At 27.3% G+C, this 27,922-nt stretch overlaps 2 protein-coding genes across 3 annotated transcripts in view; both read left to right on the top strand.

Annotated features, from left to right (window-relative positions):
- LOC107449158 (urease subunit alpha) overlaps nt 1-18,902 on the top strand; it is a 60,918-nt gene extending 42,016 nt beyond the window's left edge. For both annotated transcript variants that reach the window (XM_071182424.1, XM_071182426.1), the window contains 7 exons: nt 1,000-1,244; nt 3,158-3,272; nt 5,074-5,262; nt 8,736-8,835; nt 11,033-11,139; nt 13,521-13,644; nt 15,881-18,902. In XM_071182424.1, the coding sequence (XP_071038525.1) occupies nt 1,000-1,244; nt 3,158-3,272; nt 5,074-5,262; nt 8,736-8,835; nt 11,033-11,139; nt 13,521-13,644; nt 15,881-16,002 (1,002 nt within the window). In that variant the 3' untranslated portion in view covers nt 16,003-18,902. The remainder of the gene's footprint in view (nt 1-999; nt 1,245-3,157; nt 3,273-5,073; nt 5,263-8,735; nt 8,836-11,032; nt 11,140-13,520; nt 13,645-15,880) is intronic.
- Nucleotides 18,903-24,566: 5,664 nt separating this feature from the next.
- Nucleotides 24,567-27,922, top strand: part of LOC107449170 (uncharacterized) — a 38,842-nt gene continuing 35,486 nt past the window's right edge. The window contains exon 1 of the mRNA XM_071185725.1: nt 24,567-24,647. The gene's annotated coding sequence lies outside the window, so the exon portion shown is untranslated. The remainder of the gene's footprint in view (nt 24,648-27,922) is intronic.

Here is a 27,922-nt window from a genome sequence, read left to right as displayed (position 1 = left end):
CAGTACTCAATAATTCCTTGAAGTGAGTATACAGAAAAAAAAAATGCAAATCGTAAATTCGCAAAAATTTAATTTTATTATAAATAATTTGCCATTGTGTGACATTCTTAATCTTATCTTTAATTACAAACTATGCTGTAAAAAACCTTTATATTTTTAAGATGTGCATAAGGAGAATATAAAATTCTAATGCATAATTTAATACTTCAAATTAAATAAGAATAAAAGAATAATAGTGAAAAATTTTGTTATTCTTATCATTTTTCGTGTTGAAGAGAATAACAGAATAGGCTAATTCATTACTAGGAAAAGACACGAAATTCTTTATTTAATTAATTCTTTCATACTTTTGTGAACAGACGAGAACCGTTATTTACATCATGGTACAGCAGTTGACTAATTTGATTTCCCATCGCTTTCCTGACTAATATGTTGCGACAATATTTTCCAAATATAGCCTGTCCTCCATGTTTTGAGAGAAAAGGTATTATATGGTGCCGAGATATTTTTCCTCAGTATTCAGAGAAAGTACGTTTTGTATGTGATTCCGTAACTTAAAATTAAATATACTTTAACTAAATAGTTTATTTAAGGTCTATATACCAGAAATATTAAAATTTCATTTTAGTACATGATTAGTCGACCATTAGATCTAAACTTATTCAGGAGTTTTGTATTTTTCTTTTTTTCCCATTTTTTTTCTCTCCTCATATTATCAATAAATGTTTGACGTTTATATTTCTCAAATCACTTCCTCAGTTATTTCTTAGGACTTCAACACGACAAATATAAAAACTTAAGAATTGTTTCTGCTCTGATTCACGAACATACCCACACATATTTAAAATACATTTTAATGCGGTATTAAATTTTATTCTTCTTAATTAAATACGATTTTTATAATGAAAAATTTATTAAATCACTTGTAAGATCCCAATTAAAAACTATAATTTCGTTTACCTGAAAATGTTTCTAAGTTAAAAATTCTTTGCTCATTAGATTCTGATCCATGGAGATACCTTAAATGAGTCTTCTTGCGTTGAAGAAACTATAGAAACCTTTGGAGGCAGGACAATTCATGTCTATCATACGGAAGGTGCCGGAGGTGGTCACGCACCGGACATTATTAGAGTCTGCAGTGAGCCAAATGTAATTCCTTCATCCACAAATCCGAGCAGACCTTTTACGATAAACACAATTGATGAAACTCTCGACATGCTTCTTGTTTGTCACCATTTGGACAAGTGAGTTGTCATTCAAAAATCACATTGATAGAACGCGTTAAATGATTTTAATTTTAGAATTTTTTACAATGTTATGGAAGATTTCTGGATTTTTACATTAATTTATTCAGATATATTTTTAAATTAGAGTTGAAAATTTATTAAGAAAACATGAGGAAAAAATTCTGGTTAAATTACCGTAATACATGGTAATGGCATTTCTGATAAAAAGATCTATAATTCTGGTTAATAAAACAAAAATATAAGATGTTTAAACTATTCGTTTGGTGATTAAACTTATTGTAAAGGTTTACTGAAAATTATAGTTCTTCTTTCCACACATTTAGTAAACAATACAAAATTGAAAAGAAAATTTAATCGAGTAAATAGTTTTTATGCCATGTTCTTAGGTACTATGCTAAAACTATCAAATTTATGCCACACTTACTAAAATTTGTCACATATTATAAAACTATATTTTATTATTAATTTTACCGAAGCCATCCTCAAATCTCTTCGGTAAAAACTACCGAGGTTCCCATAGAGGCAAAAACACGGTAAATTGAACTGTATTCTGGTTTTTTTTGACCAAATTGTTTTTCTCATTTCATAATACCATTTAATTTTGGGGAAATCTCAATATTGTGCAATCTTAAACGCATTATAGTGCTAATTAAGAATCCTTATTTTTGATTACATGATACTAATTCAACCTAAACAGAAACACAGTTCAATTTAACACCCTAGTTAGGTAGCAAAAAATTTTTACAATATTTATTATTCATAGTAACGATATTACGATTCAATTGTGAGATTATAAAAGTCACTAAATATGTTTATTCTATATGTTTTATTTTATTTTTATATGTCTAATGTTAAGAGTGCTAATTGCATGTTTTGTGATTATTTACTTAGATGGAGTGATAAATGACATAATATAAATCTATTTTGAGTATAATTCATTGCAAATGAAATTCATCATAGGTAAAATTTGAAAGTGAAATTCATGCTAAACGCAATATGTAACTACATGCAATAAATTGAAAATGAAAATTATTACAAGCATACTTTCTTAGATACCATTCAGTAAAAACATAGTCCATAAGCAAACAGAATGGCAAAGTTCACTTTGTATGGGTAACAGGTAGCGAAATTTCTTGCTTTAATCAGTTACAAAATCTATTTTTCACAGCAATTGCGGAAGACAAAGTTTTAAATTAATTTTAACACCTATTATTTCTATATTTTTCGATCTACGTATTTTTTGCGAGCAATAAATATAAAAAAATTGAAATAATAAGGACACTGCCCTCATTATTTTATGATTATTTTTGTAAAATTAGAAAATAAAATAGAAATATTTTATAATTTTTTGTTAAAAAAATTATGAAATAATAAGTGCAATTACAAATAATGATGCACTTTTTTTCAGACACTTGCGAGACAATTTCTCAAATTTTTCTCGTGGCTTTTCTCATTTCAAAATTGTAGCACATTATTTTTTCAGCTTTTGGGACAAGCTAATTTTTTTATCTACCATAGAAAATCTATTATAACACCAGACGTATTCTAATTTTTCAGATTTATAAATTACTGCTTCTTTCAGGCAGTAACTGACTAGCTATATTTTTTAAAGCTCTTTCTAGTGATAATTTATCTGGATTATAACTAGTTAGGTTTTTAATTTTGTAGTTTCTCTAGAATTCATTAAACATTACAGTATTTTTTTTTCAAAATGAGTGTGGATATTAAATTTCTAAGGGGAAAAATAAGACTTTGGGGAAAAAGCTGTGAGAAATTAATATATTTTTCTGAAATTTCTTTAAAAAAATTATTTTTTAATAACGAAGCATCAGTTTTCTAGTATCGTAAATGTTTTCGAACCACCTGTTTTTTAAATTAAAACTAAATATTATGCCAAAAATAATTTCTAGAAATATTAAAGAAGATTTGGCATTCACTCAGTCAAGAATTCGTGCTGAAACAATGGTAGCCGAGGATGTTTTACATGATTTAGGAGCTATAAGCATCATGTCATCTGATTCACAGGTATTATACATTTTGCTTATTATACATTGAAACAAATTATACCAATAAAATAAATTATTTGTAACTTTTTAAGCAAAATAAATGCATAATAAATTTATATACAGCTGAAATTACAGTTTCCAACTGAAGGAAACTGCGTTTACTATTTAAAATATCTGAATAAACGAGGAAATTCTGGTAAAATTTCCGTACTGTATAGTAATGAAATTTATGGTAAAAAAAGCCATTTTTCTGCTAATAAAAACTAAAATATATGGCATCGAAATCCTTCATTTGGTAATATTTACTTTCATATGGTGACGATCTTCCGGAAATTCTGGTTTTCAAAATAATAGCTCCTATTACTATACATTTAATAAAATATACAAAACTGAAAAGTGAATTGTACCGAATAAATGGAGTTTATGCCATTCTCCGAGATATCATAATACCAAATTTTACCACATTTATCAAATTTTATCAAATTTAATTTCAAAACCTTTATTTTTCAGTTAATTTTATTAAAATCTTTACCAAAGCGCTTCGGTAAAAATTACCGAGATTTCTGACGGTGTTTCCACGGAGTCAGAAACATGGTCAATTTTACCATATTCTGGTAGTTTAGACCATACTTTTTTCCTCCGTGTAGAAAAATAAAATATGTTTAATGCTTTGGCTGTTAAAATAAGTATAAGAGAATTGCAGTAGCTACTAAATGCCATACGACAAACGAAGACTAATGCATAAAATCTAGTAAACTTATTTTTTTAAATCTTAAAAATAATAATCAACGTTAATTGTAATACGAAGGTTACAGTAATTTTAGAGTTCAACATTAATATAACCACTAAATATCATCTATATACCTTTTTACTAACTTTATATTTTTATTACTGTTTATAGCAATCTTATTATAACATATTATTACAGACTCGCATGAATTAATGATATAATCAGCTTAAAAACTGCCAGGCATTTTTTTCAGAATCTAGGATTTTCTCAAAGCGATAATAATAATAATTAATTTCAAGTTTTTAAAGATATTCGTTTCTCCTATTATTTTTGTTTTCTGTTATACGGGTTTCAAAGGACCCCCGCAAATGAATTGTAGTACTCAAGAATACTACAATGCATGACGTCATATTGGTTTTGCTGATTACAATGATGCCATACAATACTTCATATTCTATACCATTATTAGTATTCTATTAACTTCATCTTAGAATAGATACAAAAATGTAGTATTGTCATCAATAGTTCTCTGAGTATAATGCGTGAAATAAATGAATAGTTCACTCATTAATTCCCAAATATTCAATAAATTTTTTGTACATCAATATTACATATCGAGATGTTAACTGTTCAATTATTAAAAACCTCTTGCCAATAAACTTTTTATTTATTTAAAAATAAATATTTTGAAAAGCATTAAAAACTATAAATTTTTTCTTGTTTTCCAGTGGCGCCGTTTATAGTCAAGAATTCTACTTTTGATCCACTTTTACGCCATAGTACGTTTTACAAGAAGCATTCATTCACACTCCGTTCATTTATCCGCTGTTCGTAATTTCGATCTCAACCAGCGAGTGATCAGTCTCTAATCCAGTACCCCTAGAGATATTGATTTGTTATGAGAACTTGAAGGACTTTGTGACACCGGCGAATTTAGCTTGCACCAGTCACTATTTTACACTCGCGGAGTTTTCGATTCTGCGGTACTCACGATCTGTCGGACATGGACCCAACGCCAGGTTATTTCGTGACTGATGTTTAAACCGTGAATTATCTAAATTTGTCTAAAAATAATTTTAATTCATTTCAGGCTGTGGGTAGAGTTGCTGAGGTAGTTTGTCGAACATGGCAAACAGCTGATAAAATGAAGAATATAAGAGGTCCTCTACCAGAAGATTCTAGCGAAAACGATAATTTCAGAGTGAAAAGATATATAGCTAAATATACAATAAATCCAGCCATAGCACAAGGATTCTCGCACGTTACTGGGTCGGTTGAAGTAAGTTTATTCGCAAATTACTCATTAAAAATCCTTGTATAAACAAGATTTTTCAATAAGAGATTCTCTCTTTTTGTAAAAATGGCTCTTGTCTTGAGCGAAAGTGGAATATCCCATTAAAAATGAATGCAATCTATATGTTTACATGGATGAATAAATGTTATTGGTCTTCCTAAGAATCTTCCATGATACCAAAGGCAAACTATAGAATAATTTTATTAATGTTATCAGTGCATGGATTAAACATTTCTCTTAAAATCTTATCGGAAATAGGCAATTATAAATGTTTTGAAAGCTTGATTCAAACTTGACCCATAATTCCATGCAATTTGCTGAAGCTTTGAATAGCTAATCCGTGTCTAGCTGAATCTTAATAACGTGTTATCAAGTTGGAGATAGGTTCATATTGCAATACGGTTCATTCTGATGCCTTATTATGGTTGAAGAAAAGTTAAACCATATAATGGTTCAGCATGAACAAAATTTTATAATGTGTACTAATACTTTATAAAGTGCTCTTTGGGTGACCAGCTTGGTTACCTCTCAAAATTATCTTGTAAAACATATACATTTAAAGGGTAGTCAATCCGAATGTACAGCACAATGGTACTTAAATATTATAATCTTATCGACCTCTCTTCCAATTCTAACATCATAATTAGTTTTAAGCAATACATTAACCCAATATTTTAGCAATCTAGCTGGTAAATGCCCGGAAGTACTTGTATTTTAATTTTTAATTCCTTACATGAGAATGTTCTCTATATTTTCGAAGTTATTTTTGCTTTCAATTTTAGCAATAACTTAATATCTATACAGCAGTCTTTCAAATAAACAAACTGACGTAAGTATGAGTTCTGGACAAGGGCACCGGCAGAATAATATAAAAGGGGGTGCAACCCTCTAACAAACTACCCTCCTCTCCCCCCGAAAAAAAATTCAAATATTCTGCTATTACATTTTGTTTTGTTATTACATATACTTTCATCTGTTCATTTTTTCAAGATACATTTCTTCATTGTTAGTAAGATATTTAAAAAAAAGCACGAATTTCTTGTACTTGCAAATTTTGCCCAGAGGCGATCGCGCTGGCATAGCTACTGACTTTTAAACACAAATAACTACAAACAGTAGTTTTGTATACTAACTTGTTTGTGCACGCTTAACATTATTTATTGTGTTGATGAAGTTTTACAGTTGCGAGAAGTCAGCTTGTGTTATACACCTTTGTTAAACTGAATAACTAATAGGAAATATAATATTATTTACATTTTATTAAATGAAATTTGAAAATATAGCTTAGATATCTGCCAAGTTTGGGAATGATCAGTGTGCATAAGAAAGGAATCAAAGATGACTCAGAATTCATTGAAAAAGTTAAAAACAGATTTGGACAGCAAACAAGACGATTACAATTCTTGTTTGATTGAACAATTTTTTAATTGTTATGTATCAATAATTACTTAATTATTTGTTTTTCCATAAAAACATGTTTAATAAAAAAAAATTATAACAAAATTTTTCTGTATCTCTTTAATTGTTTTCAAAAAAAGAGCCGGGGGGTGCAAGTGAACCCCCTTGCACCCCGCTGCCAGCGCCCTTGGTTCTGGACATTTCAACATATAAGTGGTAGAAATATTTTTGTTTTCACCTCTGCCATGAGATAAGATAGGGAATTCATTCTAAAGCTCACTTACGGGCTGTACTACTTCCTCTCGTACCTCTCGAGCCATAACTTGAGTATCGTAAAATACATGTATACTACTGCACGAGAAATCAAGCTCCGTCTCCAATAATTGGTCTGACAGCATGCGACACCATTTATGCTTAAAATTGCTACAACCATTTTGGAAAGGGTAAAAAAAAACTGCGTTTTTTCTTCTATAAATATTTAAAAATTATCTTAAATAAATACTTAACATGCAACTAAATATTCATCCGTACTTGAGTTATTACGTAAGACAAACTCAGAAAATGATTAATAACTATATTGTTGTCAATAGGTAGAGAAATACAAGAGTTTATAAGGTCACGTAAGAGAAATATGTAGGTAGATAACAACAATATTAAAGACTAAATAAGTAAATACTATCAAACATATTTGTTTAGAATGCTTGCACCAGTCTCTTGCTTAGATAATAGTGAAATATATAATCTATTCAATAAGCTGTTTTATCGTAGAATTACTCATTATTTACCATTCTGTATATCAATAAAGCTGAGGTGGCTGCGAGACAAATGAGCTTAGTCATAAATGCAGAGAAAACAAAATATTCTCAAGAAACGGAGTCCCAGACCCCTATCGTGATATGACAATAGATTATAGATTTGCAACAGTTAGGAGTTTTACTTACTTAGGATCAATTATTACTATTGACAGCAGAATGATTCCTGAAATAAAAAACCGACTCCATCTATCTGGCAAATAAGGGCTGTCAATAGGCTGGGAAGATTTATTAAGTCTAGGTTTCTTTCTAGAAAAACAAAGTTCTTAATCTACAAAGCTCTAGTCAGGCCAGTCTTGACATACGCTTCTGAAGCGTGGACAATGACAAAACTGGAGGAAAAGTGTATCGCATTAATTGAGAGCAAGATTTTGGGGAGTATGCTTGGTGGTGTAAATGAAAACAATATCTGGAGTAGGAGTTTTAACTTTGAACTGTACAAGATTTATAAATAACCAGATATTATTAAATACATAAAAATAAATGGAATGGATTGGATGACCCACGTGATTCGAATGAGTGATGACAATACAACAAAAAAGATACTGCTTTCTAGATCCACTGGAACAAGAAAATGGGAAAGGCCTTGGTTTAGATGAGCTGACTCAGTGGAGTTTGATTTTCTTGCAATTAAGGAAAAGAATTGAAGATCAAAGTAAAATTGGAAGTCATTATGGAGAAATCTTCAGTGGAAGGCATTGACCCACATTGGGCTGTCTGGCCAACTAAGATGAGGATGATATCAATGAAGTGTTCGCTTAAAATTAAATGATCTTTTATCCATTTCTTTAAGATGTATTATAAAATCACAAATTGATAAACATATACCGTTTTAAACAAAATTAATAACGCCCTATTTGTTTGCTGGATTTAATTTTCAAAACTATGTATTGGTTCTCTCAAAATAAAAATTAGCTATAAAAACCACTTAGAGATACTAAAAGGTTTTATTCGCATTGTAGCAAAATAATTACGTCAAACAGGTTGTTAAGATTTTTTTTATATTATATTGAGTGCAACACTATAATCCTAACTAAATAACATCTATATAGTTCTCCTTTAAAGTTCATAGCGCTTTCAAAGTATTTAGAATTTTTCAAACGCAAGTGTTTTACAATATAGTTGTAAATAGTTATTCATTTAGTCTATAATTGTTATTCGAGACATAAAAAGTAAAATATTTATCTTGACGCAATTAAATTAAATAACTTCAAAAGCTTTTGACAAAATGAGTGCTCTTACTTCTAGGTTGGAAAAATGGCTGATCTCGTCTTATGGAATCCAGCATTTTTCGGGGCAAAACCTGATATGATTATTAAAGGCGGGGACATTGCTTGGACTGATATGGGTTTGTATAATACTATTTATGAAAGAAATTGTTATATGTGTATATAACGCATGTAGATAGAGTAATACATATAAAAATTAATCTTGTTGATAACAGAGTTCGCACTAAATGAAAGTCAGTAGCTTTATTTCAAATTATGTTCTCAGAGATCGCCTGAGATATGCAATTTATAAACTAAAAAAATTTTAAAGTATGGTGAAATATTTGAAGTATGGTGAAAAAATACAATTATCGGAATATGTAGTAACAAGAGTTGCTACATATTACGATACTAGTATCTCAACTCCATCAGGAATAATGGTAAAAAAGTGTTTTGTCTATTTATTTCGATTCAAAAGTAAAAATGACTTTAAAATTCATATTTATTACGGCTATCCTATGAACATGGCAGTAAGTATGGTTTTCATCGTTATTAAAATACTCAATTAGCTTTGTTCATTACTACAATTTAACCAATTCTTTTATTTGAGGCTGTACAACGAGAAGAATAACGTTCTCCACCCAGAGTAACGTTCTAGGACTCAATATCAATTGTTCGAAAGGGTGACCTCATATATCCTAATTAGTTAGTACAAACGATTTTTTAAGTTACGAAATCAGTCGGCAAAAACGTACACTGTTAGAAATTTCTCTGAACAAATAGTTAAACATCAATTTTTTTAATTGTTATTTTTTCATACACAGCCAAAACAGTGGAATAATCATAAAAAAATTATATTTAAACTGTTAAGTATGACGAAAAACGTTTATTGATCATTTCTCCTAATACGATTTAAGAAAAAGAATTCTATTCACCTAAGGCAGCCATTTGTTCCGGGCAGCTGGGTACATAATGAAGTTGAGAGGGCTAATTTGTCATTCTCATTTGGTTCGAATCCCAGAGTTGATTCCACAATCTTTCTCCCATTCCTTCAATACAGGAAAAGTTTCTAGTATCCTGCACTCTTCAACCCCAGACTATTAGAATACGAAACTGTCACTCACACATAAATGACGCAGCATCCACTGAGATCCAGTGTTCGTTTAAGTCTTATTTTTATTGTTCTAAAATATACTAGTTGCAAGTACAAAACCGTATAGTTTTGTAATCACAGTTTTTTTTTGACAGTATCAGTTCTAAACGGCTTAACTGTAAAGTTAAAGAAATCTCCTAAACCGTAATTAATCGAATGGATAGACTACTGCTGCTTATTTTACCGTAATTTTAGAATGAAAATTCTAACAGTGTGATTTCTTTGAATAAACATAACTTTTTTTCAGACTTGGACTTTTGACCACCAAAATATAGGGAGTAGCTGCAACCGGGAAAATGTGGTCTCAATAAGAAATCCCGAAAATGGGTCTCAATATATAAATATAGTCCCAATATGTTCAGGAGGGTGGCCCGAAGTTTTGACCCATTAATGTTATTTTTACGTTTCGCGTATTTCTCTATATTTCAAGAATTTTTCAAGCTAATTGAAAACTTTTTACAGACGATTATAAAATTCATTTTTCCAGAGATAATTACAGACCCAAGATAACTTTAAGTGAATATATATATTATTTTATATTAATTTATTTAATAACTGTCTAAATAATTTCAAATTGTAAAGTGTACAATTTATACACATAATTTTAAAAAAACGCAACGTCAGGGTAAAATAAAAACTTTGATCGAAATCGGTCGAATAGTTTCTGCGAAATCAAATTTTAAAAACGTTATACTTTAAAATTCGATTTCTCAATAACTATTCGAATTCAAATCCATCGAAAAAAAGTTCTGTTTATTCAGAGAAAGCACAATTTTGCGTTTGATTTCGTAACTTAAATCGTCTGCACTAACTAATAAGCATGATTGAAGTCACCCTTGCAAAGCATTAAGATTGGATCTAAGAATGTGAAGATCCTGTCATTTGATCAAAAGTAATTTAAGGTGGTCCGTTTTTTCTTTGTGTGCACAGCACATAAAAAAGGTCACAAAAAGACAATAAACTTAATTAATATCTTTTCTCCCATAAAAAATTGCCCTTATCAGTATACCAAATTTTAAACAAATATTTGAAGCACATTTTTAAATTGCGACCAAGTTTTAAATGTTATAAACCTAGTGTTATTAATTGAAGATGTCGTATTTACTGAATCTGATAACTACCTGAGCTCTATAAAATGATATTAACTTAAAATTCAATTTTTTTTTCATTTTGTATCTTATTAGGAATGCCAAATGGTTCCATACCAACAGTTGAGCCCGTAATGCAAAGAAAAATGTATGGAGCCTGTGGAACTGCTACTAGAAGAAATTCATGCGTATTTGTTTCTAAGGTATGCGGTATATACTACTAACACTTTATTTTTAAGTGATTCATTGCAGTTGCATTGGTCACGTAATTTATATTTCATTATGAATTTTTTTTACCAGTTAAAAGATCTGCATTTTATAATATTCAAGTAAAATTACAAATAATTCAGTATTTATTAGCTTTTAATGTCATTGTAATGTTAGAACTTTATTACATTTAAGACTTTTTTAAACTTTCATTTTCAATAGTGTACATGATTATCATCAATGTGAATTTTGCGCTGTTAGAATAAGTCAATTCTTTTATTTAAAGAAAGAGGGTACACTGTAAAAATTCACTGTTTAAACTTGTATAAAAAATACTTACTCCCTTAATGCAGCAACTGTAAAAGCCATTTTTATCGCGAAGTTTTATACCGCTATCTTTACAGTAATATTTATTTAGTTACTGTGAATCAGTGATTTTGCAGTAAATATTACTGTAAATATTGCGGTTTATGAGATTTTTTGTTAAGTAGAATTTTACAGTAAAAAGATTTAGCACTCTGAGTGCCTGTATTTTTACTCTGTACTACGTTTTTTTTTGTTCATAAAGCTTATTCTTATTTTGAAGTAACTGGTTTAAAAATGTCATCTTTCTTTTTCCTTCTGTGCTGTATACAAAAATGGATCTAACTTTATCCTGTTCCTATATTCCTTGGATCTTTTTGTAAATGTTTTGGGAAAATTATTTATATATTTAGAAATTAAATTAAAACAATTAAAAGACAATTACGTACGAAATAAAAATCCAAAAATGTAATCTAATCTAAGTTAAAAGTGATGAATGTAAATGAAAAGAGCGAATATACACAATAGTCCTGCCATATAGTACACACGAATAACGAGTAAATAAATGTGGAAGCACATTGTTGATTTTTTATACTTTAATAATGAAGGTGAATGAAATTCATTTTAATTCATTATTGTTCGTATTGGCCGTTAATAAAAGTAAATGGATGAAACAAAATGAAAGTCTCCAGAAAATGAATATGAATCGTGAATATGAAAATCCAATTTATTAAGCAATATTTCTTGAAGATTATAGAGAATGGCCATCAATACAAATCATCATAATAATTACCAATTATCAAAAATAAATCCCTTGAAGGGATCAAGGAAATATAACCTCCACATATAAAAGTTTTTGTTAGCATTTCGTTATGATTGCATAGATTTTTTTTAAACCGTTAGGATGACTGGGACAGGAATGCCCCAAAGGGGACTCCTGGTCCCCACAAATTTTGAATTCCAAGTCCATATAATTATTCCCAACGCACGTAGAAAGTGTGGGTAGGAGATCCATAATTGGCAATTTATCATAATATATCATAGCCAAAACAAAGCCAACCAGCATATCAATATGGGTTTAAAAGAACACCTTGGCGATCACGAGTCGCCAACAAATTTATGAGAATTATTACAACCATGCAACTGAAACATTTAGCGGTTGGAAATTTAGAATAAAAAGTTATAAATAGATTTTTGTTTTCGATTAGAGGCGACAGTGAATTAATAAGTCTGCCTAGTAATGAAATAAAAAGTATCCGTTACATTGATCTAGAAGAGAAGAAATAAATATTTTATGTTCGTTTTAAAAGATTAAGTCTTTGATTTATTTTAAATATAATTCTTCTATTAATAAAAATAAACTTAAGTAATGAAGAATATTTTAAAAGATAGGAAATAAATATGTTATGCCAATTGTGGCATCACGCACACACACACACACACACATATATATATTACATGTATCATATTGCGGTGTTAGACATTATAGGTGAAATTTTAGTATATATTATAGCTCTATATCAAAAGATTATTTAGTAAAAATTAATATTGCCATGATAGTAATATGCGAATAATGGTGATTTTAGTTAAAATGTATCACTATTATTGAGAATTTATTTTTCTACTCAGTGAATGGATTTAAAAAAAAATTGATTTACAAATTAAGCTTGGTTAAAAATTTTGTTTTTTAAATTTCGCCTTCATTTTCCACTGAACTATTTAATTTTAAAGATGTTACATTCTTTAGTTTTTAAAAGTCTTCCATATTAGTTACTTTGTTTTAAAATTAAAATGCTATGGTTATTTGATCTATATTTTTATGGAAGATATTAAAAACGGTGCTTTTGTAATTCACTAAATGCTAATTTTGTATATATGAAACAAATGGTGAAGTTTGTTTAAGTTATTCGATGTATTGAATAATTATATTAGCTAAACTGCACTTTCAATAAAAATTGCTCTCAGAATTTATTTATTTTACCTTTCAATTTTTTGCTCTGCAATTGAAATTTTATGACGGAATTTTGAGACGTACTATATATATGTATTTGTATACATAAATTATTTCTTTCAGGTGTCTATGGATAAAAATATAGTTCAAAAATACAACATAGGAAAAAGAGTTATTGCTGTTGAAAAGTGCAGAAATATAGGAAAGAAAAATATGGTTTTGAATGATGCTTTACCAAAGTTGAAAGGTATGAGCTATTTAAATTTTAAAAATTTGTTTTTGTAATTTTAATATGCTTACATACATAAATAGCTTTAGGCTAATAATATTGAATTTATAATTACATAAGTACTATCAAACATGTTATTTCTACCTAAATTTAGTTTACGACTCAAACGTAATTGTGATTATTGTTTATTACCTGAATTTGATATTTGCGTTTTTAAAAAAGATGTAAAATGATGAAAAGAGTCATTTTTTGAATCGCTATCACGTATCAAACTTTTTTTTAAAAAATTTTGATTTATACAAAATTATGATTAGAAAATTATTATTTGCTTAGTAGAATTAAGTTTAAGAGCTGTTTTAATATTTTTAAATTTAGAAGAAGGGTGTATTGTAAAAGAATTGTAATTTTCAAACTTGAAAGGAAAAAAAAAAGTATCAAACTTTTGCTCATCCCTTTGACTTAGAATTGTTTTTTGTTTTAATTTCTAATGTAGCTTTCCATGGATGTTACATAAGCACGATAAAAGAAGTTCCATAAGGATCGTCTTTATTTATTTTTAGAATACTTGTTAATAGTATGAAACAAATAGTTAGGGATCTAAAATTAATATTTAAGCTCTTCACAAAGAAAAATGCATTTTCAAAACTATCAGAATAGGGCAAAAAATTAAAATTTTTCTGGATCTTTTAGATTACTAAAGAGCTCGGTAATTTTTATCGAAGACCTTTTGTAATAATTTCAGTAAAATTAGCAATAAAATATGGTTTTGAAACCATATTTTATTGCTATATTGATGTAATAAATTTGATTAAAATTTAGTAATTTTCTTATGATACCTAAAGAGCACGGCATAAAGACTATTTATGCCGTTAAATTTATTTTTCAGTTTTGTATCTTTTACTTAATGTGTGATAAAAAGAACTATTATTTTGAAAATCAAAATTTCCGGTAAATTACAGCGTATTTTGGTTTTATTATCATAATAATTTTTTTAAGCAAATGTCATTAAGAGTATTTTTCAAACTTTTTTTCTTCTTGTGTTAGGACCGTCTTTAATATTTATATTTTAGAGTCCTTGTTTGGTATTGAAAATTATTGTTTGAGTTAGATAAGTCAATAACGCTAGCGTAAGATACACTCATGGAGAATTGAATTCTGTTTAAAATCTGGTAATAAATAATCATTATTTTGGAAATAAAGTATACGGCATTTTAACCATTGTAATTTTTCTATTACCAAGGTACCGGTTACCGGAAATTCTCTTTTTCAAATTTATAGTTCATATAACCGCACATTTAGTAAAAAAATATAAAATTGCAATGTAAATTTTTTAAATCAAATATTTTTTGACAAGCTCTCAGGTTCCATAAAAATTACTAAATTTCACCATATTTACCAACTTTTTATTATGTATTATAAAACCATATTTTATTACTTCATATATTTATTTTTCTTAAAATTATTATCAAAGCTCTTCAGTAAAATTTACCGAGCTTTTTAATGTCCCTATAGAGGTAGAAACACCAAATTTTACCACATTCTGGTAGTCTTGACCATATAATTTTTCAGTGCATTAAGTCAGAATGCAAGATAAACATTAACTGAGAAATGTTTGACTGAAGAAAATATCAAAACATATTTGATTACCGAAATAAGAAAAGCGAAGCAGATAGGTTTTTTAAAAATTTTATTTGTTCCTGTTTTGCTATTGAAATAATTTAAAAAAACCAAGCAAAAAAGATAACTTTTAAATTATTTTTGTATTTATCCGTCAGATTAAAATATACTGCACACCCCGATGGAATTTTTTTAAAAGTATTATTAATAACAATAGTAGAGGTGTATACTTCGTGCAACTATGTATGTTTTTTATTTTATGAAACGCAGTTTTAAATTTATGAATAATGATTATTATAATACGTATATAAATTTTGTATTAATTTATTAGTTACATCATCAGATTCTTTAAAGAATTAAGTTTATTTTCTAAAATAGTGTGCTTTGACTAGAAAATATTGTGGTACTGTTGCCACTCCAAAGCCATTTATTTCAGTCTCTTGTAAATATTCCTCAATTGTCGAAGTTCTTTATGTAACTTAAAGTCAAGAATCAAAATTTTTATAACTTATTACAAATTAGTTGGTCTAATATTTAATCAAAATAACGATCCTAAAATTTAAATAAGTGATTTAATTTACCATAGAATTGACTTTTTTAGGGTTTATTATAATATAGATATTATTTGAAATTTCAGTTGATCCAGAAACTTATAAAGTGTATGCAGCTGAGATGGTTGACGGTAAAGAAACATGGACGCATTTGACTTGCGAACCATCAGAAGTGTTGCCACTAGCACAGAAATATTTTTTATTCTAAATTAGACGTTCTTATTAGAAATAAAATATTATTAATACATTATCAGGATGTAAAAACGTTATTACTATATTTTGATTGTGTGTTTTTCAACAAATTTAAACTTTTATTTATATACTGAGAATTTGGCTCAAAATAAGTTCAAACGATAGTCAGATATCTTCATAGAGGCAAAAGAACGAGGTCATCTTGCCAATTGAATTTGAGGTAATTTTTCAGGTGCTTTGAAAAGGACGAAAGCTTAATTATATTCAATATTTATATTTTAAAGGCAATTTTTATGATCATTTGAGTGATATTTTTGGCACAAGATAGGAAATATTTATGAATAACTTTGATTTCCTTTTAAAGTTTATATATTTTGGCTGGAATGTTGAAAAAATACTGTTATTGAGAAGGAATCTAAAGTTTAACATTAATCGAATACTAATTAACGAATTTCATTTAGAATAGAATACTAAAAAAAGGTATTAAGAATATTAAAAAATACTGATTACAGTAGAATAAAAAAATTGCCGTTAAAGTTATTATATTACAGTTTTTTTATATAGTATACTTAAGTGCCAATTATTCCGCTTTTAGTATCAGTTTTCTTTTAAGAACTATTGTATTATTATTTAGTTAATAGCAGTTACCTAACCTGCAGCAATCATTTATTACTTGTAAATCTAGTTAATATGCATTTTTCACAAATTTTAAAAAATTCAATTTGTTTTATGTTGAAATGGATCTAAATATAATTTATTTGTTTGATGTAAGTAATTAAAAATGTAACTTTGTTTTGCGCAAATTAATAATTTAAATTAATCATTTTTAAGTAGTATATAAAAATATAAGACATAATTTAAATATCCTCTTGTTAACGTTATTGCGAAGCCAATAATATACGAAAACATTTCTTATGTTTTGTAAACCTGTCTTTTATATCATCGCTCAATTAAGTATAAGTATTGATTAAACATCAAATGCTATGCAGTTCTGAATAAGTACCACCAGTCAAAACTACTTATTTTGCATTATTTAGTTTTTAAAAGTCTTCCATATTAGGTTATTTTGTTTAAAAATTAAAATGCTATTCTGAATTAATGCAGTTTTGAATAAGTAACACCAGTCAAAACTACTTATCTTGTGAATTTGTATAAATTGAATTAAACTGTTAAATATCTTATGTCATGCATCATACATTCATTTTTAAGCAATTCTGCATTAATAACTTCAGTTAAAAGTATAAACTGAAGATTTAAATGTTTTGTATAATGAAAAGAGAAGGATATCTATCACAATTAGAACATTCAGTTTGTAATCAACCTTCTCCCAGTAATGAGTTTGTAATAGTATTTTGCATATTTTATGTTATGGAATCAGCAAATAGGATAATATTGAAAAATCCTGCGCAAATAGTTTTTGTTTCATATGCAAAGGAAAATGCTTTTAATATTTTAAAATACAATGCTAAGTGCAAAAATGTTTTTCACAATCCAAACATATCTAAGATTTCAATAATAATAATGTTTTTAAGACAGAAATTAATTAATTATTAAAATATATGACATTTAATTTGAAACTATTTTCTCATAACATTTCAAAAAACTATTTATTGTAATTTGTAATTTCAAACAAAAGAGGCTACAATGTTATCAGAATACTTAATTGAAAAAAATATATAAGAAAAGCATACCTAAATTAATTATTTTTGTCCAAAAAGGTTTTCTATAAGTCTATGGTGCATTTTCAGAACTGTTGAATAAATGTACTTTAGGCATAAATTTGTTTAACAATAAGAAAAGACAAATTCTATCTGTAGTTATGTATTTAGTAAATTGATAATTTTTTTCTCAAAAACAAGCAATATAAAAGTAGTATTATGTTTTACTCTTATGTTAAATACTATCTGAAATGTTTTGCATAAGAACTTAGAGTTAAATGCATCATTTTAAGTTATTGCTTTTACTTTGAACTACATAAATAACCATATTCAAGGCTAACTACATTGCAAACAACTACTCTAAGTGTTTTGTGTAAACTTGGTCAAAGAAATAATTACCTGATTTTTAAATTTGTGTTCTGTGCAATCCTTTGAATATAACTCCATCTTATCTTAAAACGTTTGGCATAAAACAAAATTGAAAAATTCTTTGTTTTATTGCTTTTAAAATAGGGATTCGTGTGCGCAAAAACAATGCTAGCTATCTTTAGTTCTATGTATTTTTAAAGATAAGACTAGTTAGATCTTGTCTTGTCTATATATTTATTCAAACCATCATTTGAACTATTATTTTATATATGAAGCTTTCATAAAACATACCAGTAAACAACTACTTTATCTGTTTTGTGTTGAACAAGGTCGAAGGACTAATTACCTTAATTTACAAATTTGTGTTTTGTGCAATGCCGAGGCATTTGTAGAAGAGATGATATATTAAGATAAATTAAATTACACTGAAAGTGTAACTTAAAACGCTTTGCATAAAACAAAGTAGCAAAATTCTTGGTTAACTATTTAATCTTTAATAACTAACTTGTAGTAAAAACAATGTTAACTGTCTTAGTTACATATGTATTCAAAGATAAGACTATTTTTATCTAGTCTTGTATATATATTTATCTAAAGCATTATTTTAACTGCTATTTTATGTGGGCGGCACTGATAAATAGACAAAGTCACTACCTCATTTTAAAGACTTGCTTCTCATTCAGGTTTTTTTTTAGTACCTTTATGTAAAGATACTAGTTTTATAAATTTTATATCTTGTAATAATAGAGAATTATGTATATGTTGATCTTAAATAAATAACATATGTTTGTAAACAGTTCTCTAATTTGTACGAGTAACTGTATATATAGCTATTTATTTTGTATTTTACAATTGCAAATGTACTCAATAAAACAAGCAGACAAAATCACTTAATTTTGTATATTTGCTTACTCTCTTAAAATGAACGAGTGAAAATAACTCAACTTGAGTGCTATTTAACTCTTTCATCTAGAAAAAACCGGCCTTCTCATCTTGAGTTAAAATCACTCAAGTGAAAGAGTTATATGGAAATAGCTCAATTTGAGTGAAAAAAATTTCACTCAAACTTGAGTTATTTTCACTCGAGTTTGAGTGATTTTCAGTATTACCTGAGTGAATCGTTTTCACTCAAACTTGAGTGATTTTAACTCGTGTTTGAGCGATTTTCAGTATTTCAGTTTGTAAATTGCAGTCAAAATTTTTACTGTTAATATTCGAAATTTTTGTATTTAGTGGTGCCATCTATCGTAAGCGATAAAAAATACTATAGTTTTCGTTTCAAAAAAATTCCTTTTGATAGAGAAAGCCTTAGATAGGAATTTTTTTTATCTTAACGTTTGTTGAATTTAAATATCGAATTAGATAATATAGTACTTGTGAAAGTTTTCGCTGTGAGCATATCGACACTGGCTGGGATTCGAACTGGCTTCCCGTCTGTCGTGAGATTGACCGATTAACCATCTCGGCTGCAGTCCTGTGACAAGACGGCTACAAAGAACTAATTAGTTTCATGAGCTGGGTCTTGTTGGCGAGGATAAAGTTTTTATTTGTTAAATCAAATAAGGTGAAAACACAGTTAAAAAAATTTTTCAGAGTTAACAGTTTGAATAGCAGCATTTTGTGGTTATCCAATTATTTTGATTGTATACGGTAAAACAACAATTAAATGAATTATTACTTAAGAGGTTTTTTTTATGAAAAATTCCTAACCACTGTAGATTTGAGTTTTTTTTTCTTTCCCCTAAGTTACGTCATTTTTCTTTGAAGTTTAATTTTTAAAAGTAAGGAGCTCTAAACGAATTTTTAAAGTAAGCAGTTTTATAAATATTATGCTCATTTAGGTTCAATTGAAAATACTATGAGTCATTTTTTTTCGAACAAATTTATTCGTTTAATTTATAAAGCTTTATTTTCAAGCAATAAAAAAGGTATATTGTTTTAAATTGCCTAAATTTTTTTAAGACAAATTTCTGAAACTAAGTGAAATTAATAAATTTTTGAAGAGGACGTTAAAAGCTAAAAAATCTGGATTAAATACCCTTTTTCAAACTCAATTTTGCAAACTCTTTTGATATAAATTTGTTTAAAATCCAAACTATATATTTGTTTTGATTAGAAAAAAATAAGTATAATTTTTGTTCTGCAATAATCCTAGCTTAGTATGAATTCGAATAAAAAAATTAACTAATTAACATTAACTACTTGACTTTACTTTAATATTGTTTTTACCATAAACTTTGCTCAAACATAGTTTTCTTAAGTCAAAAAGAAATAAATAATAAAAATTAATGAAAACGACATTTTTAATAAAATTACTAAAATACAGAAATATTTAAATACCTAATTTTAGGCATATTTTAAACTAATTAAATTGTATCGCTTCTGAATTATAAATAATTACAATTAAATCAAGTATGTATTTTATGAATTTTAACTATTATGAATATAGATAGTGTACGTTATTTCCGTTATCAATATATATGTTTAGAATTTTTACCTAATTGTAAGAAATTAATATATAATCAAAAAGAAAAAACATTATAAAAATTTAATATACCAGCCAGGAAAGCAAGATTGAAGACATCAAACTCTTTCAATTTTACAACAATGCAAAGTAACTGCAGTTTTTCTGCAGATTCATCAGAAAGTATACTTCTGAAACAATGACTGCATAATTACTTCAAATTTACTGCAGAATGACCACGGATTTAAAGTTTCAGTTTTTTCTAAATTTATGATTTTCAAGTGACCTCACTTAAACTACAGTAATTTTGTAGACAATAGCTAAAATTTTTTCGAAATAAATTACTGAGAAATTACTTCGCATTAGCTGCAAAATAACTGCAGTGTTTTTACAGTTAAGATTGCACTACAGAAAATTTGCAGTTAACTCTAGAAAAACTACGAAATTACTTCAGTTCTGTAGAATAACTACAGTTTATTTTCAGCTGGGATATAGGTATATAAATTCAAATTGAACTATATCTCATAATAAATATTACTTTTAATTTTGCTCCTATTTTTTTACTATTAATCTATAACTATTGTAAAATTCTAATTTATTTGCATTTTCAAATACTTTAATTAGCATTGTACTTTTAATTAAATATTAATTCTGCATTTTCAATTTTGCCTCGAAAATTGAATTTGAAGAAAAGTGGTAAGAACTTTTATGCTAGCAACAAAGGAAAAATAGTTTGTATAATGTGATAAATACTTTATGAAATAAGAAGATAGTATTAATTCTGAATTCCAATTAAATAAAAGCTAAAAACAGGATAAAAACAGAAAAATTCAAAATGCTGCTTAATTTTTTTAAATATAATATTTTCCACTTTTTCTTTGAATGATATATTTATAATAAAATACATTGAACATCTGAAGATTCTGATTTGAATGAATGGATGTTGCAGATGTGAACTTTCATAAATTAAAGACAGTCAACTTTATTAATAGAAAGCAATTTAAATAACAGCAATTATAGACTGTATGAACAATAATTTCGTAAATATCTTTTATAAAAGAAGTATAGAATGATATGAAATTAATTATCCAGAAATGTTTTGTATCAAAATTATACATCAAAAAAACTAAAACATGGATATAAATTTATTATATTAAAATAAAATGTTAAAACTTTAATATGAAATCTGAAAAAATTCTAAAACTCTTATCAGATATAATATATTCCCACATGCTTTGACAAAGATTCTAGCAGGGAATCAAATTTTTTTAATATTTCATAATCATCCACATTTAACACTTTCAATTTTAATAAATTTTTTTGACAAATAATTTAAAAGAATAGTATATTTTATTAAAAAACGCTGAAAAACAGCTAATTTAAATGGAATGTGTATATAACACATTCAAAATAAAAGTATTTTCAAAATAAAAACAACAAAGTATATCTACTTACTGAAAAGTAAAACAGCGTCTTCTTCAGAAATACCGCTGTGAACTAAAAGTTGTTTTAATTCTTCTTAATTCAAAATATTAAATGACATATTCTCCAGAAAATTTTTTTTAACGTAAAATAAAAACGAAGACATAATCTATTTAGATCACAGAACATAACAATTTTATTTAGATTTATTATTGTTTGCTTTTTAAAATAAAGCGATAGAAATTCCAGCTTATATATCGCACGCAATTAAATATTAAATAAATCACTCAAGTTTGAGCTAAGAGCACTCAAATATTGCTTAATAAATACCACTCAAGTTTGAATAAACTCAAGGTAAGAATTTCGCTCAAATAAGAATGTGTTTCACTCAAGTTGAGTTAAAAAAATTTAACTCTTTTTTGAGTAGGGGAAATAACTCTTTCATTTTAAGAGAGTACGAGTAATTTTACTTAATACTATCAATATGCAACTTTCTATGCTTTGAAAAAATATAAAAATTTTAAATAACTCATTCTTTCGAAGGAAGTAAGGTGCGTTAAAATTTTCTCAAACTTATCTATCTTCAAAACTGATGTTTGGATTGTTTTGTACAAATAAAAAAAAAATGCTGCGCTGTAACGTTTTTTTTTGTATGAGGGTAAAGTTTCACGGAGAAATAAATTTCGTTACAATTACCCTATTGTATGGTAGTGACATATCTCGTAAGAAACCCTATAATTCTGGTTAATTAAACCCAGAATATATAGTATTTAAACTATCCATTTCATAATTTTTCTGCACATATGGTAGAGAGTCACCAGAAATTCTTATTCTCAGAATTATAGTTCCAAATACTACACATTTAAGGAAAATTACTAAACAGAAAATGGTTTTTATGCCATTTCCTTACCATTTCATTCCATTATCCATTCCATTCCATTCCAAAGATCCACCCCATTTCCATTCCATTATCAAATTACTTAAATTTATCATATTTACAAAATTTTATCACTTATTATAAAACCATATTTCATTGTTGAATTTAACGAAATCATTGCAAAACAACTTCTGTAAAAACTATGCAGCAGTTTGGTATTCCCATAGAGCCAAAATCACTGTAAATGTTGCCATATTATGGTTGTTTTGGCCACATTTTTTTACTCAGTGCTTTAACTCAGTTTATGAGTTTAGAAAGCTTTTGCTGATAATCCGTGAAGAATTTTATGTAAACCTGACTGTAACACTTTGTAGTAAATTTGAGAAAATAAAAGACAATTTAGCATAATTTAACTGAAAAATAAATTAAATTAATATTATGCATAAAAATCAAACAGAGTAAAATAGTTCTGACTTCTTTCTTAACATGTTATATTTTTTATCTATACCTCAGCACTGAATAATTAAAATTCTAATGTATATTTACTAAATACACTCTGGAAAATGATTGAAAATAAATGATCTTAAAATGTAACGTCTGTGGAAATGTGCTTCGCAGATGTTTCAGCCTAGATTTAAACAAGCAACATTGTTTGCATAGAATATTTTTGCAGTTACTTAAGATTTGGAACATTATAGGGACTCCTTTGAGATTGCTGCAGTTGGTGTTATCTTTTATATGAGGTTGTAAAGAAAAGATATTGTAATTAAAACACAAAAAGTAAATAAAAATAAAAATTAATTAAAATTTTTTTGGAAACTTTGTTTATAAAGAAGTTGCTTCATTGCATCATTTAGAGTAAAATTTTTTTTCAAAAAAAGCGGCTACTTAAAGGAGCTAAGATTTAATTACACCAAGTTTTATTGTTTATCAGATGCTCAGAGCTCAGTGCTCAGGATTTTAGCTCAGAATCATGTGCTCAGAATTTTTACGCTTATTGTTACTGTTTTGTAAGTATATATCTGTGTATTTAAGCAGTATTTATATACAATTTTCTCAAAATTCTTTGTGAAATTTATTAATTGATTCATATGATCGCCTTTACGAATCGCATCAAAATTCACTGGTAAGAAAATAGTTTTCAAAATCATTATTATTTTAGATTTTTAATATCTTATAAAAGATTTTTTTTTGTACTAGATTATTTTTATTATATTTTGTTGCAGTCAAAGAAAGTTATTATCAAAAGAAAAATACTTAAGCATTATGGTTACAAAGCATGAGCAAAACATAGGTTTTAGAAGCAGACTTTATTAAGCATCATAGTAAAATTTGGTTATCCGTAGTAGACATTATGAAAAATAATTAATCGAGTTCAAGTATTTTAAAAAATTAATATATGATATAAAGAATTACCATAGTAATAAGAAAATTCAATTTTTATAAAAACTTAAAATTAACTCTTTGATTTGAAATTTATCAAAAATATAAAGCGATTTTTTTATCATGAAACGATATTATAAATAAAAAGAACAAATAAAAAGTAATAAAAACTTATATTATTCATCTATATTCAGAGAAAATTCTTCTTTGATATCAAATTAGATATGATTTAATTATCTTTTTTCTTAAATGGTCACTTGGAATCAATCAAGACCACAAAAAAAATTATTACCATGCATTTGATTAAGTTGTTGAAAAATGTATCAAGTTTCATCCAACTCTTAAGCTCCATCTAATCATAAGTTCCATCTAACTTAAGATAACCTTGATAAGTAAACAAAAATAAATTGTAACTGTACAATCGAACGAAAAAAGATTTATAAAATTTAAGTTATTGATTAGCTGTAGATGTACTTTTTTACACAAAGGTAAAGTATGCGAAATTGACTTTAAGTATTGTTGTTCCTGATTATGTTGACTTTTATCAATGAATATTCCTTAAGTATTGATGAAAAAAATGTGTTTAATCTTTCAGACTTGTGACATTTCTTTCCTATGAAATAGCAATAAATAATGAAAAAAAGGAAGCAATGAACTAGTTTTATATTTATCTATCATTTAGAAACTTCTTAAAGCGACAAAATTTATGATTATCAATAAAAATCAATTACTTTCTTTATTATTCATTTCGAAATTTTCTTGTTGCCAAAAATTTCGTTTCAGCAGTTTGGACTTTTTAAATTCATACTTCAATCAAATGAAAGGGTTTTTAATCATGCACTGAGGAAAAAAAGTAAGATTAAAACTATCAGAATATGTTAACAAATTTAAAGGCTTTCTGGCTCTTTGTTATTACCAAAAAGCTCGGTAATTTTTTCCAAAAACCTTTGGTAATAGTTTGGGTAAAATTAGGAATTGTTCTAAAAATATTGTTTTGAAATATGGGATAAAATTCATTAAAATTTAGTAATTTTATCATAACTTCTTAGAGCATGTCGTAAAAACTATTAATCCGGTTAAATTTTCTTTCCAGTTTTGTATATTTTTTTAATCAAATGTGTGGACAAGCACTTAAAAAAACCAAGAATTTCANAAATATTGTTTTGAAATATGGGATAAAATTCATTAAAATTTAGTAATTTTATCATAACTTCTTAGAGCATGTCGTAAAAACTATTAATCCGGTTAAATTTTCTTTCCAGTTTTGTATATTTTTTTAATCAAATGTGTGGACGAGCACTTAAAAAAAACCAGAATTTCAGGTAAATTGTTACCATACGAGCAGAAAAATTACTAAATGAATTAAATAAATATTTTTGTTTGCATATATTCTTTTTTTTCCAATTTTTTCCTTTTAAACCTTTTTGTTCGTAAATTTGAATATTTAGATAAATAACATTTTCACGAGTTACTTCATCAAATCTTTATCAATGATAAATATGATGACCTAAAGCAAAAATTGATAATTTTTCAACTTACTTATTTTTTTTCAACTAATGCTGAATTTCAAGCATGATTTTTCAATTACTATTGAAATAAATTTCTTATTGTTGCATTAATTTCACTCATACTATAGTTATTTAGTTAAAATAAATCATATAAATTTTAATGAGCTATTCACTAGGGAACATATTTAGTTTTGTTTTTGTTTTCTATTGCATATGATTTTCTTAACAGATCTTAATTTTTTTCTCAGCACTGATTTCAAATTTGCAATCGGTTTCTCTCTATAAACTACAGTTTTTTAATGACATTTTTAATCTATTTTTTTTGCCGAAATATAAAAGTTTAAAGATGTTATAAATAACAGGGGATTGCGTAAATATTGCGAAAATCTCTGTCAGAGTTAGGGCACATTGTCAGGATTAAAATTGCCGCTAGATTCATGCCCGAAAATGTAGTCATAAACCACTAGGGGCGCTTTCCTATTATGAATTGTTTCTTTGTGTGCTTCAAACATATCATAATAGAGAAGTACATCATAGAGAAGTACTCACTAGTACATTACGTGCGACGACATTTTCGGTAGTGGGTTCCAATGCAGTTTTAGTCCTGATAATATGTCTTACCTCCATCAGTTTTTCTCAATATTTACTGATCCTCCTTGTCATATATAGCGTCTTTAAACTTGCACATTTCAAAAATAAATTGAATGAAATTTCATTTCAAAATCTTTTTAGTTTTAGGATTAAAACTAATTTCAGATTTGAAATACCCGCATCTGAATCAGGCAAGATCAAGTGTAAATATAGCAAACAATTTATTCCCCAGCGTTATAATTTGCAATATCATTAGTTTCCCTAACTTAAAAAAGAAACTACAGCAGAAAGTCTATTCAAAAAAGTAATTTTTTATGCTTAACCTTTTCCTCTATCGGTAAGAGAAAGCCAAGAAGCACCAAGAAAGAGATAGATAGCAATAGAATAAGATATTAAGTTTATTTCCTTGTTAAGTACCCCTTCTAATCTAAATAAGAGCAAAATGATTTGTAATATTATAATTTTTCCCTACCAGTTTCACTTATAGAAACATATCGTCAACTATGGACGAAAGTTTATCTTGTTATTTCAAGACACATATACAGACTATTTTTCAAAATTTCAAACTGATTATTAGAAGGGAATTTGAAATTTTCAAAGTAATCAGTTAAGGAACAACTGTTATGTTTATCAGTGATCATTTCTTTTCAGTAGGGTGGGAAATTCTTTATTTTTGAAACAGCGTAACTTGTTTGACTGAATACTGAGTTTTTCAAATGATGAAATTTTGTATAAGTATACTGATTGAAATTTTGAGATGTATTGAATCGTAATATCGTTCAAGTTTGCTACAAACATTAACAAATTGCCTGCTTGCAATTTATTTACCTATTTATTAAACTTGATTAGATGATACTGAGCTTTAGCTTGAAGGAAAATATAGTTTAAATTAGCACTTTATTAAAGTTGCAAGAACTTTGCACCGATATACCGATGCTATGGTTCAATGGCGAATTGAATTTCTCGAGATATAAAGTACTATTTAAATCAATACAGAATGTCTCGTGGCCAAATTTGAAAAAGTATTTAGTTCAATTAGTTGAATACAGAATATAATGGCATGAAAGCCAAGCAAAATATAATTAAGAACTTTATGTACGGAAATAAAGAAGTATCACAAATTGAGCACAATTCAAAGACAAAATCAATAAAATAAAATGCCTCTCAATGAGGTGACCCACGTTGGTTCGAATCCCAATGGTGGCTGGTTGATATGAATTTTGCTCCTGTTTGACGCCGACCACAGTGCTGATGTAAAATATCTTGAATGGTAAACCGATTTTAGGATAGAATCTCATTGCTTTAGAGCTAACGATGTGAGATTTTCGTGGTTTCCTCTCCATGTAACGCAAATGTGAGTTAGTTCCACCAGAAAGTCCCCCACGAAAGCTAGTTTGCTTCAATGCGCTTGATCTAGGAGTTCCCTTGTCTTCTGGTTTGAGTTCAAAATTACAATGCAAAGGTATAGTCAGAAAACCAGAATTGGGTCAGCTGTTCAACGCTGGTTATGATTAGTAACAATCCTGATGACAGCATGTTATTATGGTAACTTAATGTGATTACTGTAACAGTCAAAATAATAATAGCTTAGCATTAATTATAAACAGTTGAATTCATATATATATATATATATATATATATATATATGGAGAGAGAGAGAGAGA

Source organism: Parasteatoda tepidariorum, chromosome 1, assembly GCF_043381705.1.
Source record: "Parasteatoda tepidariorum isolate YZ-2023 chromosome 1, CAS_Ptep_4.0, whole genome shotgun sequence".
NCBI lineage: Eukaryota > Metazoa > Arthropoda > Arachnida > Araneae > Theridiidae > Parasteatoda > Parasteatoda tepidariorum.
Note: the sequence above shows the minus strand (reverse complement) of the source record. Positions and strands in the feature narration are given on the sequence as shown.